This window comes from Rosa rugosa, chromosome 2 (genome assembly GCF_958449725.1).
Source record: "Rosa rugosa chromosome 2, drRosRugo1.1, whole genome shotgun sequence".
In the NCBI taxonomy this organism is placed as follows: Eukaryota; Viridiplantae; Streptophyta; class Magnoliopsida; order Rosales; family Rosaceae; genus Rosa; species Rosa rugosa.
In genome coordinates, this window is record NC_084821.1 from 56,533,752 (window position 1) to 56,550,430 (window position 16,679).

The following is a 16,679-nucleotide window of genomic DNA, read 5'->3' on the forward strand; positions in this document are numbered from 1 at the left end:
AAAAACCTTTCCTAGCATTGAAGAGAAGTTTAAAGATAGTCACACAATACAATGTCAATTTAATTTAAATAGTACAAGAAAACAAACTTTTCTATTGCTTATCCTTGCAATCATTCAGAAATAATTCACTTACTCCAATAGAATCAAAAACCACCCGTGTGGGCTTTGCCACGACATGTGGGCTTTTTCGGGCTTTCGGGATCGTTTCGGGCCTCAAAACTGCAATTTACTATTTTTCAGAATTTTCGGTTTTCTAATTTGTTTTGGATTTGTTTTGTAGGTTTCATTCTTAGTCGCCCTAGAGTTTCTTTTCCCATATATATATAAGCAACCTTAAATGCTTGCAGAACTTATCTTTCGTCAAATTATCAATCAAATTGAGAGTTTTCTCATTTATCTCTGGTGGACTCCAGAATTCTTATTGAGGGTTTACAAGTGGACTCCAGAATTCTTATTGAGGGTTTACAAGCTTCTTATTGAGGGTTTATTGCTTGTAAACCCAGGTTACTTCCAACTGCGTCATCTTGTTTGGCACGTCATGAAAGTTGAAGATAGATTGAGAGTTTTCTCATTTATCTCTAGTGGACTCCAGAATTCTTATTGAGGGTTTACAAGCTTCTTATTGAGGGTTTATTGCTTGTAAACCCAGGTTACTTCCGACTGCGTCATCTTGTTTGGCACGTCATGAAAGTAGAAGATAGATTTCATTTTTATAATTGGTATTGCACTATAAATTATGATTTTCTAAGGCATTTTGGGCAGTAGACAATACTTGACCTTAATCATGGTTAATGTGATGATCATGTTTGCTGGTTTTCAAGAACATCAGGAGAAAGAAAAGTATCTTCTGATCATCAACCATGGTTTTAGGTTTGATCAACTCTTAATTTTCTTCCTGATCATTCTTTCAAGCTTGTGGAATTGTCATGTTGCTGCTGCAGCAGACAATATTGGGGACAGACTCAAAATAGGCGACACTCTCAATTCCTCAAGCGCTTTAGTTTCCACCACTGGGAAGTTCACTTTGCTTTTCTTGCCCCTCAGTTCAAGTTCCAACTACAGCTATCTATATATTAGGCGGTACAATGTAAGTGGTGCGAATAAGGCTTGGGTTGGCAACCGAGACTCGCCTGTTTTATACCCTTTTGGAGTTCTTACCTTGGACTCCAACAACACATTAAAAATCATTACAGACAACGAAGGTGGCGGTGGCGATCCTCCTATAGTGCTTGGCTCCGCGCCAAAAAGTAGTAGTAATGTTGCGGCTACTCTGTCAGATTCTGGCAATTTTATCCTACAAGAGTTGAACTCCGATGGATCAACGAAGCAGGTGTGGTGGCAAAGTTTTGATTATCCAGCAGATACCTTTTTACCAGGCATGAAGTTAGGTGTCAACCGTAGCAATGGGCACATTTGGTCTCTTACATCATGGACATCCGTTAACTACCCACCGCCGGGGCCTTTCATCCTAGATTGGGACCCAACTGCCCGCCAATTGGAAATTCGGAGAGAAGGGGTGGTTTATTGGAGAAGCGGAAACTATAGTGCTACAAACAACAGATTCCAAAACATTTTGCCGAATGCAAAGGTTAGCTACAAGTTTAGCATTGTTTCAAATGAGAATGAAGACTACCTCACTTACACTTCTGAAGATGGTCCATATGAGTTACCAGAATGGATTCTAAATTATTATGGGAAGCTTTTTAATTATTATGGATCGGGAATTGATATTGCACGAGCAGATCAGTGTGGAGGCTACAACACAGATGGAGTAGGGTGCCAGACAACTAGCCGGCCAACCACTTGTATGGCAGATGTCGGCAGTCCATTTGGGCTAAAAAAAGGTTCCTTTAAACCAATCACCTCGAGTTCAACTTCAAGATGCCCATACTCGCTCAACTTTGTATCAAATGGAAGTCACAGTGGTACTAGTATTAACTGTAACAATACTTGTTTGCAAGACTGTGACTGCCTTGGATTCGACTTTCTATTTGATAATCAGACAGGATGCCGATTTTGGAGTGTGGACTGTGAGTTCGTTGAAGACCGCACTCAACCTGGTAATGCAAGCAATTTGGTTTTGACAAAGCTAATGCCAACAACAAAATCACCACCGCCAAAGTCACCACCAAGCAAAAGTGGTAAGCTCCACTAATTCTGTCTAATAATTGAGCTTGATGCACGTTCTGTTAGCATGTCTGCATATAAATGGAATGTAGTGAAATTAAATCTTTGTCAAAATTAAATATATAGCTCATTGATTAGTTGTCACTTTAACAAATAGAATATTATTGGTTACTCTCTAGGTGCAACGCATAAATGGATTTGGATTGGGGTTGCTATTAGTGCTGCTCTAGTGATAATGGCCTTTTCCATCTTGTGCTATCTACGAAGAAGAGGAAGAAAATCTAAACTTTCAGGTATATACTCTACTTAAGCATGATGTGCGCTTGTTAGCCAGGTCCAACTTCACATCTTTGACGATTGCAAATTGAAATTTCAATCCTCTTAATAGGTGAGGGTGAGATCGACCAGAATCAATTGCTTAACTTCAGGAATCCTAGGAGGCCGACTGATTTGAATGGACTTCAAAATGATGGAAAGATGGGACATGACTTGAGCGTATTTAGCTATGCATCTGTAATGGCTGCCACAATCAACTTCGCTGAAGAAAACAAGCTTGGAGAAGGGGGCTTTGGACCTGTTTATAAGGTCATTTATTTTCTGTCTATGTTAGAAGCTTAAGACTTGTAGTAGTCTTCATTTAGTTTTTCATCTATTAAACTCATTAGAAATATGATTTTTGATGATCCAGTAACGTATTATGATGGATATATGATTAATTTATCAGGGAAAATTGGCAACGGGACAAGAAGTAGCTGTGAAGAGGCTTTCAAAATGTTCAGGGCAAGGAACACTAGAGTTTAAGAATGAATTGATCCTCATACATGAACTTCAACATACAAACCTTGTCCAGCTTTTTGGATTCTGCATTCACGGTGAAGAGAGGATGTTGATATATGAGTACATGCCAAACAAAAGTCTGGACTACCTTTTATTTGGTACTTCAGTAGACTATGAGTTTTTTCAACATATTGACCAGATTCATAGCTAATTTTTGCCATTTTCTCTTTGTATACATCTATTTCTGTGTCATCTAATTTTGAACCTCTGAATATTGACCAGATTCAATCAGAGGTGTTTTTCTAGATTGGAGCAAGCGTTTCAGCATAATTGAAGGAATCGCTCAAGGATTGCTTTATTTGCACAAATTCTCAAGAACAAGAGTAATTCATAGAGATCTAAAAGCTAGTAACGTACTACTTGATGAAAATATGAACCCCAAAATTTCAGATTTTGGTATGGCAAGGATTTTCTCCATTAATGACCTGGAAGCAAATACTAGTAGGATTGTTGGGACACGGTAAATAAACATGTGCTTATCTTTTGCTTTTGGTAGCTAGCCATGGTATATGTAGATTTATGCTGATAAAGAAAGAATTCATTTCTATCTGGTGTAGTGGTTACATGCCTCCTGAGTATGCAATGGAAGGAATTTTCTCTACAAAATCCGATGTCTACAGTTTTGGAGTGTTAGTGCTTGAAATCATAAGTGGTAGGAGAAACAATAGCTTCTACAATGATGATCGTGCCATCAATTTAGTAGGATATGTATGTCAAACAACTCTCAGCACACTTATGACTTTATATAGCTATAGTATTCCATCATTCTGTCATCCTAAATCAACTAATATGATCTGGATAATTTCAGGCATGGGAGTTGTGGAAAGAAGGCGCAGGGCTACAACTAATGGATCCAACACTAGCTGATTCGTCTACTAACGAAGATCAACTGTTAAGATGCGTTCAAGTTGGTCTTCTATGCGTGGAGGATAGTGCAGCGAATCGACCTACCATGTCAGATGTGCTCTCCGCGTTGACAAATGAAAGCTCACGATTACCTGCACCTACAAAGCCAGCATTTTCTACAGATAGGCATGCGGTCACCAGTAGTATAGTTGAAAAGGAGCCACAAATTTTATCTGTAAATGATCTGACCATTTCTGATTGTGATGGACGTTAAAGCCTTAGAGGCACTAGTACATTGTTGATGAGTTCTAGCTCATTGTAGGTCTTGAGATTGCATCGCATCGTTTCTGAAAAACATAAATTTAAACAAAGCAGAAGCTTCAATTGTAATATCAGTTTTTAGTTTCATACTGGGCCTGTTGCATGCTGATTTGGGTTTTATTCATTTGAGCCCATCGACAAAACAGGAGAAAAAAAATTGAGTGGTATTAATAGAGAATTCAAAGACACTAACTTCATAATGTAGTGATTTTGAGTTTTTTGACACTTCGTTTTCATTTGCACTCCACTTCTTATTGCTTAATAGTGGAGTGGAGTGAAGTATGAAAAAATGTTAAAAAGTGGAATGCCGCGATAAACCCCAAAACATATTTTCGCTGACCCACTTTGTTGTAAGTACATATTTGATGCCAATTACATAAACTACAATCAGCATATGATGTGTGTTGATTAGTAGCTTTAACGGGCAGCAAAATCAGACATTTCTCTTTGTACAAAATGGTGGCTTTGTTGGTTTAGGTAAAGGCACGCTTTTATTTGTCAACATAGATATGAGATCCGACATGTTCAACCGATCGGTTGCATTCTCTTCCACACAGAGCAGACCGGCATGGATGCATCTTAACAATTGATCCTCATCACAGGAATTGCCTAGTATTGGATCGATCAGCTCTAGCGCTGCACCTTTTTTCCATAGCTCCCATGTCTGCAGAAGCAGAAGTAATATTGACATATCAGAAAAAGCGCAAAAAAGAAGAAGCATATATCAGTATATCACACAAAAATTTTAATAAGGGACATACATATCATGCTAAAGTGAGCACGCAATCATCATCGTGGAAGTTTTTATTGTTTCTCCTACCACTTATGATTTCAAGCATTAAGACTCCAAAACTGTACACATCGAACTTTACGGAGAAGGTCCCTCCAAAGACATACTCAGGTGACATGTAACTGTAAAATCGCTGTAAATCTGTATGTAATTAGGATTTTATTTAATTAGGATATCCTGTAATTATGGAAATATTGTTTCCTATTAGAGTTAGACTACTCCTTTGTACTTGTATATATACCCCCATTGTGGGATGAATAGAATCATCGAATTAACCCTGAATTGAAATATTCTTTTCAACTTGGTATAAGAGGAGGTTCAATCCTTTGAACTTGCACTGCATTATTTGAATCCTGAATCCCAAAAAAAACCACAAACCACTGCGTACCACCACCATTGAAATCAAACCATCTCTGAATTTCAAACCACCATAACCCTACCTTTTTTTTTTTGAAAATAAATAAATAAATAAATCAGATCCATCTTGAAACCCTAGAAAACCCAGTCCTGCAAAAATCCCGAATTCCTCAATGGTCGGACCTGTAATTGAAGGCAAACAGTCAAATCCCGAGAAGGCAATGGTGTCATCCTCACAAGTCATCCATCACCACTACACCACCCAACAAGACAACTCTGCGTTCCCAACAAGTGTTGTCTTGAATGAATCCAACTACACCATATGGGCTCCTCTCATGCGGATGCGCATTGGAGCACGAGGGAAGGTTGGTTATCTGACCGGAGTGAAGGCTGAACCCGCCATGAATTTGCAGAGTATGAAGCTTGGGCCACGGACAATGAAAAGGTGAAAAGTTGGCTCATTGACTCCATGGAGTCCTCTCTTATGAACATGTATATTCGTCTTCCTACAGCAAAAGATATTTGGGAAGCTGTAGAGAAAACTTTTTATGATGATTATGATGAAACCTGGATCTTTGAATTGAACAAGAAGTGTTTTGAAGTAAAGCAAAATGGATGGCCCATTCCTACTTACTATAATGAGTTAGTGGCGATGTTCCAGGAGATTGATCAAAGGGTGGCCTCTCAAAATGATAATGTTGCAGCTGTAGTTCAAGAGACCTCAGCGATGTCCCGGATGCGTGTTCACATGTTTTTTAGTGGACTTGACCCAGAGTATGATCAGGTGCATGGAGAAATCCTGCGCAAGGAACCTAAATTCTCTTTGGAGTAAAGCTATGCTTACATTCGCAAGGTGCAATCAGAGCAACATGCTATGGGGCATTCAATACCTACCGAATCTTCTGTTATGGCTATCCAACTCAAACCAAGTCCTCCTCCAAGCTTCTCAGGTCCTTCTCCACGTCGTCCTCTAGGTAAACCAAATCCATATGCAAACAGAAAGTGCATTGTTTGTGGGGAACTATAGGTCACAGCAAGGAGCGGTGCTATGAAGTGATTGGTTACCCTGATTGGTGGGACTTCGCCAAGAAACCGCGAAAGAATCTGGGCAAGGCCGTCATTGCTACTACAGAGGAAGAACATCTAGGCAATGCCTCCGCTAATGTAGCGCAATCAGATATGAAGGGTAAGGTTACTTTGAATAATACATGGATAATTGATATAGGTGCGCACATTTGATCATATGACCAATGACCCTAATCTTGTGAAAAACCCTAGACATTCCCCTCAAAATGTTGTCTCTACTGCTGATGGTACTCTAACTCCGGTCACCGGAGAAGGTTCTATTGCTTTATTTGATACCTTAACCCTTGAATCTGTCTTAGTTGTTCCATCACTAGCTTATAATCTCTTGTCTGTTGGTCAAATTATTTTAGCTCTTGCATGTATTGTGACCTTTTATCCGTCTTTCTGTGTGTTTCAGGACATTCTGACTTGGCGGATTCTTGGTTATGGTGTTAGAAGGGGAAATTGTACTACCTGGATCTGACAGAGACTGGAGAGAACCAGAAGCATCTTTTGGGGCGAGCTAATCAAATCAATGGGGTAGAGAATGCGAAGGAAGCAGTATGGTTATGGCATCGCCGTTTAGGTCATCTATCTTTTATTTATCTTAAACCTCATTTGTTTTGTATTGTCAGTGATTTGGATTTCCATTGTGATATTTGTGAACTGGGCAAGAGCCACCGTGTTTCATATTCACCACGTCTTAATAAAAGTCATGTTCCTTTTATGAAAATTTACTCTGATGTCTGGGGTCCTGCGAAAATTCCTTCTCTCTGGAGCTCAATATTATGTAACGTTTATTGATGATTGTACTTGCATGACATGGGTATCATTACTGAAGAATAAGAGTGATATATTTGGGATGTTTACCGAATTTCACAAAATGGTGGCAACTCAGTATCAAAAATCCATCAGAGTGTTTCAGTCTGACAATGGTGGAGAGTTTGTGAATGGCCCTATGATTGAGTTTTTCCGGTCACATGGAATTCGTCATCAAACCTCCAATTCTTATACTCCTCAACAGAATGGATTAGCAGAACGGAAGAACAGGCAGTTGATGGAAGCTGTTCGTGCTTCCTTATTTGGCATGAATGTACCTCGATCCTATTGGGGAGAAGCAGTGAAATTAGCAGCATATCTCATCAACCGTACTCCTTCACGGGTAATTGAGTTTCAGAATCCTTATCAAAAGCTTCATACATTTTTAACCATCCCCTCTATGCCTAATTTGGAGCCCCGAGTGTTTGGGTGTACAGCTTATGTCCACATACCAAATTCACAACGGAGCAAACTTGATCCCCGTGCAAAGAAGTGTATTTTTGTGGGTTATGCAGAGTTTCAGAAGGGCTACAGATGTTATGATCCACTCACCAATATAGTACATTGACTTGATACACATTTACGCAAGCGTACGTATCGTTGTCAAGATAGAGAAATATTATGCCAAAAGTTATCGTCCCACGGGGATTAGTGGCTAACCCACAATCCTTGGGTAGTCGGAACTAAAGTCACTTAGCATGCAAAAGAAGAACAAAATAAACAAAAATTCTACTCTAAGACACCAAGCCTTAGTAATGCTCGGCCTTGGTTTTCACCAAAGCCTAATCAAAACTAAGAGTCTAGTGGTGGTTATTTACAATGAGTCGGAGTTTCAATATTTTGAGAGAGAATTTTAGATTAATAAAATGTAATGAAATGTAAAGAAATTAATAAAAGTGTAACCAAATAAATGGGAATGTCGGGTGCTAGGGCTCCTTCACCCAAATCTTATGTGTCAAAAGCTAATATAATGTAGATGCAAATTTCCTACTTTGGCGGTAGTGCTATCCAAAGCGGCTCAAGGCTCAAGGACCGAAATTCCCTTTCATGGTATTCCTACTCCGGTTCAAGGGTCGTAGGAACTCACTTGGCATGAATTAGAGCCTGTTCAAGGTCACTAATTCACATCAAGAGGCCTAGAGGTCGAAGAATTAGACTACTAAGCGACCCGCCCGCGCAATCACCCAACGGGTGTAAATCACCATGCTTATAACCCCTCGAATACGAAATTGAAGGTTTCTAGCTTAGGAATTAGAGGGGGTCAAGCCTCTAACTCTGTCCTAGACATGCTCAAAATACATACCCTAGAGTTGACTAGGCTCCTAGACATGCATTTCAACCCAACAATAATTGATGTAAGCATCCATCATATGAAAATTGCATCATTACATTAAATTAAACATCTTTTACACAAGATTTGGGTTAGGGCACACAACCCTAACCCCCAACAAGGAAATTAGTCACAACCCATAAGCATAGACATCAAGATTACAAAATTCAAATAGCAAAGAGTAGAGAAGTGTAGGAGAAAACAAGGATAGTCACAAATAGCTAAAAAGTTAGCATGACTAGCCTTGAATTACAACTCCCACAAAATACCCAAATATTGAATCTTGTATAGGTTGAGCCCCTTTATGGATCCTTGAAGCTTTGTGTGAGTAGTCCTTCAAATCTCAAAATAAAATAGAAAGAGAAGAGAAAAAATGGAGGGGAAGAATATGAAAGAGAGTAGCTCAAAGGGCTGCCTCTATTTTTAGTGGTGCGGCTGTTGTTCGTCTCCCTCTCTAGTGAATAGGGCTGGTCCTCTATATATATGAGGTTGTGGTGATGTGATCTAAAGGCTGAGAAAAGAGGATTAGGATGGATCGGTGGCTATGAATGCAAGAGAAACAAAATGGAATAGGCTGAGAGAGTAAGGACAGAAATGAATAATTGGTCAAAGAAAACAAAACTGCATGCTACATGTGGGTGCTAGTTCATTGTTAGCTTGATTAATTAAGTTATTAATCATTTGATTAATTAACTAAGCAACATTTCTTTTCCTCTTTTCTTCATTTTTTGTTTGTTTTCTTTTTCACGTCCCACAATCTCAAGACACCTCAGTTGATTGCAGTTGACCGGTGTCACCAATTTCGTCTTTTTGTCGAAAGATTCAATTTGCACAATTTTGCACCATTTCCACTTGATTTCTGCAACTCCGCTTATTTTCTAAAAAATAAATAAAAATAAATTAATTACATGTTAATTAACTTAAGGATTAGCTTAATTCACATGTTTTGAATGCAATTACGTGCATATAAATGCATGTAATCATACATATATCTCTTGATGTCTCATTCCGTGAATCTGAGCCATATTACTCAGGGGGAGATTCTTAGTCTTCCCTTCAGGGGGAGAGAGGTTGTGAAGGGAATCCTCTTTCTATTATTGATTTTGATGTCTTTGAAGACTTCGAAAATTTGGAGGAACGATTTGAAGGTAGAAATTTTGAAACAACCAAAAACGATCGTTCGTTTGAACCTGACGATAAATCGTTTCGCAGTGGACAAAACGATCGATCGCAAGGTTCAAGCGATCGATCGCTTCAACAGGCATAAATTTTCAGTAGCCGAACGATTGATCCTTTAGTCCCTAACGATCAATCATTTCCTGAGACGACTTTTCTGGATAGTTTGAATCAAAATCAAGACGTATCTGAAGCACACACACAAGATATTCCCCCTTCTGCATCACCAACTGAAGATCCCGGTAAGAATGATCCACCTCAAGTACCCCTAAACATTAATAAGTCTTCTGGGTTAGAAAGTGTTGAACCTAGGAAATCACAAAGGGTTACCAAGGGAATTTCTAAGAAATAATATGAACCATATATCAAACCCAAAGCTAAATACCCTATAGCTAATTTTATGTCTAACCATAGGATTTCTAGGTCACATGCACTTGTTGTTGATCAATTATTTACTGTATCTATTCCTAGTAACGTGCAGGATGCATTGACGGATCCAAAATGGACAAAGGCGATGAAAGAAGAATTGGAAGCTCTTCAAAAGAATGCAACATGGGAGCTAGTACCTATGCTGGTTGGAAAGAAGACTGTAGGATGTCGTTGGGTATTTACTGTGAAGCTTAATGCAGATGGAACTATTAATAGATACAAGGCGAGGTTGGTTGCTAAGGGATATACACAACGCTATGGGATTGATTATGAGTAGACTTTTGAACATGTGGCAAAGATCAATACTGTCCGGATTCTAATCTCACTTGCAGCAAACAAAGATTGTCCCTTGCACCAGTTTGATGTGAAGAATGCGTTTCTTAATAGGAATTTGGAGGAAGAAGCGTACATGGATGTGACCCCAGGTGTTAAGAATTACCCAAGTGACGTTGGCAAGGTGTGTAAATTGAAGAAGTCTTTGTATGGCCTGAAGCAGTCTCCAAGAGCTTGGTTTGGAAGATTTTCAAAGTCCATGAGAGCCTTTGGATATAGACAGAGCAATTCTGACCATACCTTGTTCATCAAGCGCAAGAATGGTAAGATTACAGCTCTTATTGTGTATGTTGATGACATGATTGTTACGGGGGATAATCTGAAAGAGATAAATGAATTGCAAAAGTATTTGTCAAAGGAGTTTGAAATGAAGGATCTGGGACAACTGAAGTATTTTTTGGGTATTGAAGTTGCAAGATCGAAGAAGGAGATTTCACTTTCACAGAGGAAATATGTTCTTGATTTACTTGCTAAAACGGGGATGCTGGACTGCAGACCCATCGAGACACCCATTGAGATGAATCACGAACTTGCTATCTATCCTAATCAAGTTCCAACTGATAAAGGGAGGTATCAACGTCTTGTAGGAATGTTGATTTATCTTTCACATACTAGACCTGATATTGCTTATGTTGTGAGTGTTGTTAGTCAATTTATGCATTGTCCTAGTGAAGAGCATATGGATGTAGTCTTTCGTATTTTGAGGTACTTGAAGATGGCGCCAGGTAAAAGGTTACATTTCAGAAAAAAGATGAATTGGAAGTTGTTGGGTACACATATGCAGATTGGGCTGGTGATAAAACTGACAGACGTTCTACATCTGAGTACTTCACTTTTGTTGGAGGGAACCTTGTCACTTGGCATAGCAAAAAGCAAAAAGTCGTTGTCAGATCAAGTGCAGAAGCTGAATTCCGAGGTATGGCACATAGAGTCTGTGAAATGTTGTGGATTTGTAATGTCTTGAAAGACCTGGGTTACAAGCTTAGAAAGCCTATGGATTTGCATTGGGATAATACAGATGCCATTGAGATTGCACATAATCCAGTTCAGCATGATAGAACAAAACATGTGGAGGTTGACCGTCATTTTATTAAAGAAAATCTTGACAGAAAGGTTATTCGCTTTCCATTTGTAAACTCAGAGGGCCAATTAGCTGATGTTCTTACTAAAGGAGTGTCAAGGAAGATATTTGACAGCTTGGTTGGCAAGTTGGGCATGATAGACATCTATGCACCAACTTGAGGGGGAGTGTAGAATCGCTGTAAATCTGTATGTAATTAGGATTTTATTTAATTAGGATATCATGTAATTATGGAAAGATAGTTTCCAATTAGAGTTAGACTACTCCTTTGTACTTGTATATATACCCCCATTGGGGGATGAATAGAATCATCGAATTAACCCTGAATTGAAATATTCTTTTCTACTGTAACCACTGTACCAAATATTGAACAGTAAAAATTTCATTAAGTGTCATATCATTCTCTACTCAAAAAGAAACTTTCTAAGAGTCAAAAACCCCCTTCTAACAACAAAAAATCGAAAGATATTAACTATGATAAGAAAGTGGTGTTTTACTTACTATGTCCTAACAATCCTCTTAGTATTTGCTTCCAGTTCATTTTGTGTGAAAGTCCTCGCCATACCAAAATAAGAAATTCTTGGATTCACGCTTTCATTGAGTAGAATATTGTTGGCTTGCAAATCTCTAGCTATGAATCACTCTCATTCTGGAGTATTTGTGCAAGGAAAGCAATCTTTGAGCAACTCCTTCAATTATATATGTTCAAAAATTCTTGGATTCATGCTTTCATCGAGTAGAATATTACTGGCTTTCAAATCTCTATGAATCACTCGACCTCATTCCGGATTATTTTTGAAAGTAAAGCAATCCTTGAGCAACTCTTTCAATTATGTTGAAGCGCTTTTTCCAATCTAGTAGTACACTTTTGTTTGAATTTGTCAAATATGTAGATTTAACAAATTATCAGATTGGTAAGTAATGTACGAAATAAAAAGTAGTCCAGACTTTTGTTTGGCATGTACTCATATATCAACATCCTCTCTTCACCATATATGAATGCAAAATCCAAAAAGCCGAACAAGGTTAGTATGTTGGAGTTCATATACGAGTATCAATTCATTCTCAAACTCTAGGGCTCCTTGCTTTGAATTTTTTGAAAGCTTCTTCACTGCTATTTCTTGTCCCGTCACCAATTTTCCTTGAATGGATAAACCATGCATAATATGTCACCCTATCAACTATCACTATGTACATTTCTTAGTTATCTCAGAGTGAAAAAAATCACTATGTATATATAGTTTTCAGCTCCTATTATAGGTAGAATATATAAACTACAAAGGGCCTTAAGATCTAGATCACCTGATAAACAGATCCAACCCCCTTTCACCGAGCTTGTTTTCATCGAAGAAGTTGCGTGTGGCAGCCAGAACAGATGTGTAGCTGAAAACGCTTATATCATGTTCCATCTTTCCATCGTTTTCAAGTCCATTCTCATGAGTGGGTATATTAGGTTTCAACAATGTAAAAATTTCCTGAACCCTTGCCCCATTTCGGCGGTACGTATATGTAGTGCATATAATTGACATTTGACACAATATATGAAATATTGAAATCTTTAATAACAGGCTGCATACATAATGTTTAAAGAATATACCTGAAAGTAGTAATTTCCTTCCTATTCTTCGTATTAGTAGACAGTGACGTAGCCAAAAATCTTATTTAGGAGGGTCAAATTTTATTAACTAACAAATTAAACTCATTTAAGTAATCTTCTAGGAATAACACAATCTTTTTCCAAATATATATAATAACACATCTTTCAAAACATACTTGATGTTATAAAGTAGAGAAAAGATAAAGAGAGAATAGTTAGGAGGAAGTAGAAGTGTCCTCATTCAGTCTCATTGGCATCATTTATATAGAGGTAGGGTTTACATCAAAGTACACAACTAATGAGTATTTACGTGGACAGCCATATAGATAATAATATTTACAACACTCCCCCTTGGATGTCCACCAATGAATGATAATATTGGACGCGCTTATTGTTGCCTCGTTAAAAACCTTGCCAGGTAACAAAAACCCAGTTGGACAAAAATAACCCTGGTCGAAAGACAAAAAGAGCACAACGCGCATATGTCCTAGGTAGCATGCTTCTGGATGCTCCCCCTGATGAGAATCTCCCCCTAATTGTTGCAAGCCTCATTCATGTATGCGATAAGCTACATGTACCATGTATAGTAGTTTGATGTGTCTATCACTGAAGTGAGACCATGTGTGCTTTGCATGTAGGGGCTCATCACAAATTTTCATACCTGCAAAGGTTAAGCAATACCAACAAAGCTAGACGATTTTCAATAAGCCTTACCTCATATGATAAGGTTAGAAACAATCTCATATGCTGAAATTCATACACAAAGTAATAGCTAAACAATATAAAGAAATTGACACATTTAACTTTGTATAGTTTAAGACATTGAAAAATCATCATGGCATACCTAGCCATACACATCAATATCTTTGTGTATTGATATGTCTCATATAAGCTCTTCAAGAGCTCTAAGTAATTCATAACTTTGCGAAAGTTAGAATATGTTGCAACATTATAATCATAATTCGAATTTGATAGTAGTCCAGTCATAGTACTCATTAAGGCAATTTAGATCTCGTTGACTAGAACGAAATGAGTACATATGAGCTAGCTTAAGACTCATTGATTCCATAAGTGAGCTTCAGGCTCTTTCAACCATTCATGGTCTTGCATTTTGAATCCTTCAAGGATTTGATAAGCAATGCGCTTATAATGACACTTTGCTTTTAGCAATGTGTCTTTAAGATCTTCATAATATATGATGACAAAGTGCCATAAATCTCTCGTCAATATAACAGCTATGTGTAACACTGTACTTATAGAAAATTGTCATTCATATAAGGGAAGATATTCATAATCTCATGTCTCTATAAATAGACATTGTGTCATAGTGATTTATCTTCACTTTAGTAAATACCCTTTTGTAACTTGTAGAGTTAAAGGTCTAAGTATTTGATCACGTTTCAAATATTCAATTTCATTGGAATTGCCTCTTTCCAATTTGGCCAGTAATATACTTTGTCGACATTCATAATGAAACGTGGTATACATCCATACAGCCCTTAAAAGATTTTTGGTAGCTACCAAATGTAAATTATCATCGATGATCAACAATCATAGATTCCACACATTTTTATATGCATGCATTAACTATAATAAGCTTATTGATATTGGGTACCCATGCCACTTCTGGGGCATATATTGTCACTTCTAGGACAATCATCTCTCATAGATGAATTATGTAAAGAATGTGGATCTTTTTACTTATAATCTCATGTAGAGCGTTATAGGGCTTGTATGAACTCCCCTCTTTGGAAGCTTATAACTTTAGACCTGGTGGATATATTCCACATAAATTCACGCCGTTATTTAAATGACAGTAGTCTTTCCTCCCCCTAACGGCGAGAAGACTGTCTTATTTTGACCATGATCAAAAGAGGCGTTCAAAAATTTATCACTTTCTTTGGAGTGAAGATGCTCATTGGTTGGTGGCGAACCCAAACCAAGATTTAGGTCAAAACATGCTTTATTCATTAGCATCAACCATATTGATTTATTATTGTATCACTAAGACACCATTTTCTAATGGAGTACCTACACCCTCTGTATGTGTAGCCATATTAGGAGCTGTGATATTGTTTAATGACATTCTCTTCAGGAGAACCATGTCAATTGGATACACTTGCATCCCACAAATCAAATGGAGTTTACATTGTTTGTATTAATATGGTCGATCTCAAGGACTTTAACCCAAGCAGATGCCTTTGCATTTAGCATATAATTTTGTCACTTTCTTTTATCAATTCACTAGTTTTGATATTTCTCGAAGTCAAAATGAGACGGTGGATAAATATCTCACACCAATTCATATCGTTCTTCTGGAACAATCTTTCTCCCCCTCATGGCAGGAGGATTGTCTCATTAAAGTGACAACTCGCAAATATGCGGTAAATAAATAATTTGCTTGTGAGTAAGATTAGTAGTCATCAAACTTGTAAGTGATTCCATGCAACATGGTAGACAAAAGATGACGTAATCGATCATGCCAAATAGTGTATTTGGTTCAATGAACTTCTGGTTCATGACATTATATGCCTAAATTTACTGTATAAATTTGACACTGTTGAAGGATATTGACACTTAGTGTGCCTAGTCAAACTAGGATAAGTTCTATAGTTGTAATAGGAGAGGTTTCCTACTCCAAGTTAGATAAGGAATCCTTGTACTCTTAGATTATGCACTTGTAATCCCTATATATAGGGCTCCTATTCTCTATAATGAAATACACTTCTCTCATCAATCTCTCTCAATACCAATATACTTAAACACGTTATCAGCACGACTCTAGCCACAAAAAGCAAAAGCCAAAACCCGAAAAGAAATCCCTATCACCAAAACTGCCGCAGCTCCTAGCCCGTGCTAGCCACCGCTGCAGCCCCTGCTGCCCCGCACGCCTCCGCAGCCCCTGCTGCCCTGCGCGCACCTCTGCAGCCCCTGCTGCCCCGCGCACACCTGCCCCCGCAGCCCCTACGCACACCTACGTTCGCTGCTGCCTTGCCCGCACCGACTGCTGCCCCGCAACCGGCCTGCCTACTTCGCGCCCGTAGCCCCTGCACCCCCTGCTGCCCCTGCAGCACACCTGCAACTCGCTGCCACTGCAGCCCCTGCTGCCGCGCACCACTGCACACCTTTACTCGACTCGCTTCGTTCCATCACGCCTGCATCGACACGCGCGTGATCCAAAACCAAAAAGTAAGTATTCAAAAGAGTAAGTTTTGAAGTTCCTAAAATTTGAAATTTGAATATTTCTTCTTTTTCTCGGGGACTTAAAAACCTCCCTTCTTCTTCATCCCACCTTTCATAGAACGTGGGTTCGATTCAAAGCGGAATCGTGGGGATTCGCGCTATAAACGAACTAAGAGTGTTCGTAAAGACTTCGGACTAAGAGCGTCCGCAAGCATCGATTTATGACCTTATAAACATCATTGTTTCGGTCTAATCCAATTTTCTTGGAAATCGATTTCTTGGTAGCATAGCTCGGAAATCTTAATATTTAGTTGTCGTGGAAGTTTTAACTCCGAAACTAATATATTCCTTCTTCTTATTTCAGGATGTCGAAACTTGACTTTCCTGC

General features: G+C 38.5%; 1 protein-coding gene and 1 pseudogene across 1 annotated transcript; one reads left to right on the forward strand and one right to left on the reverse strand.

Moving 5' to 3' along the window:
- The first annotated feature begins 441 nt into the window (after positions 1-441).
- Positions 442-4,229, forward strand: LOC133728648 (G-type lectin S-receptor-like serine/threonine-protein kinase At1g67520). Its single transcript, XM_062156070.1, has 7 exons — positions 442-2,141; positions 2,307-2,420; positions 2,516-2,712; positions 2,852-3,062; positions 3,187-3,424; positions 3,522-3,672; positions 3,773-4,229. The coding sequence occupies exons 1-7, from the start codon at positions 785-787 to the stop codon at positions 4,082-4,084; spliced, it is 2,580 nt and encodes an 859-aa protein (XP_062012054.1). The 5' UTR covers positions 442-784; the 3' UTR covers positions 4,085-4,229.
- A 335-nt stretch (positions 4,230-4,564) lies between these two features.
- Positions 4,565-13,040, reverse strand: LOC133731096 (G-type lectin S-receptor-like serine/threonine-protein kinase CES101; annotated as a pseudogene).
- Between the last annotated feature and the right edge of the window lie 3,639 nt (positions 13,041-16,679).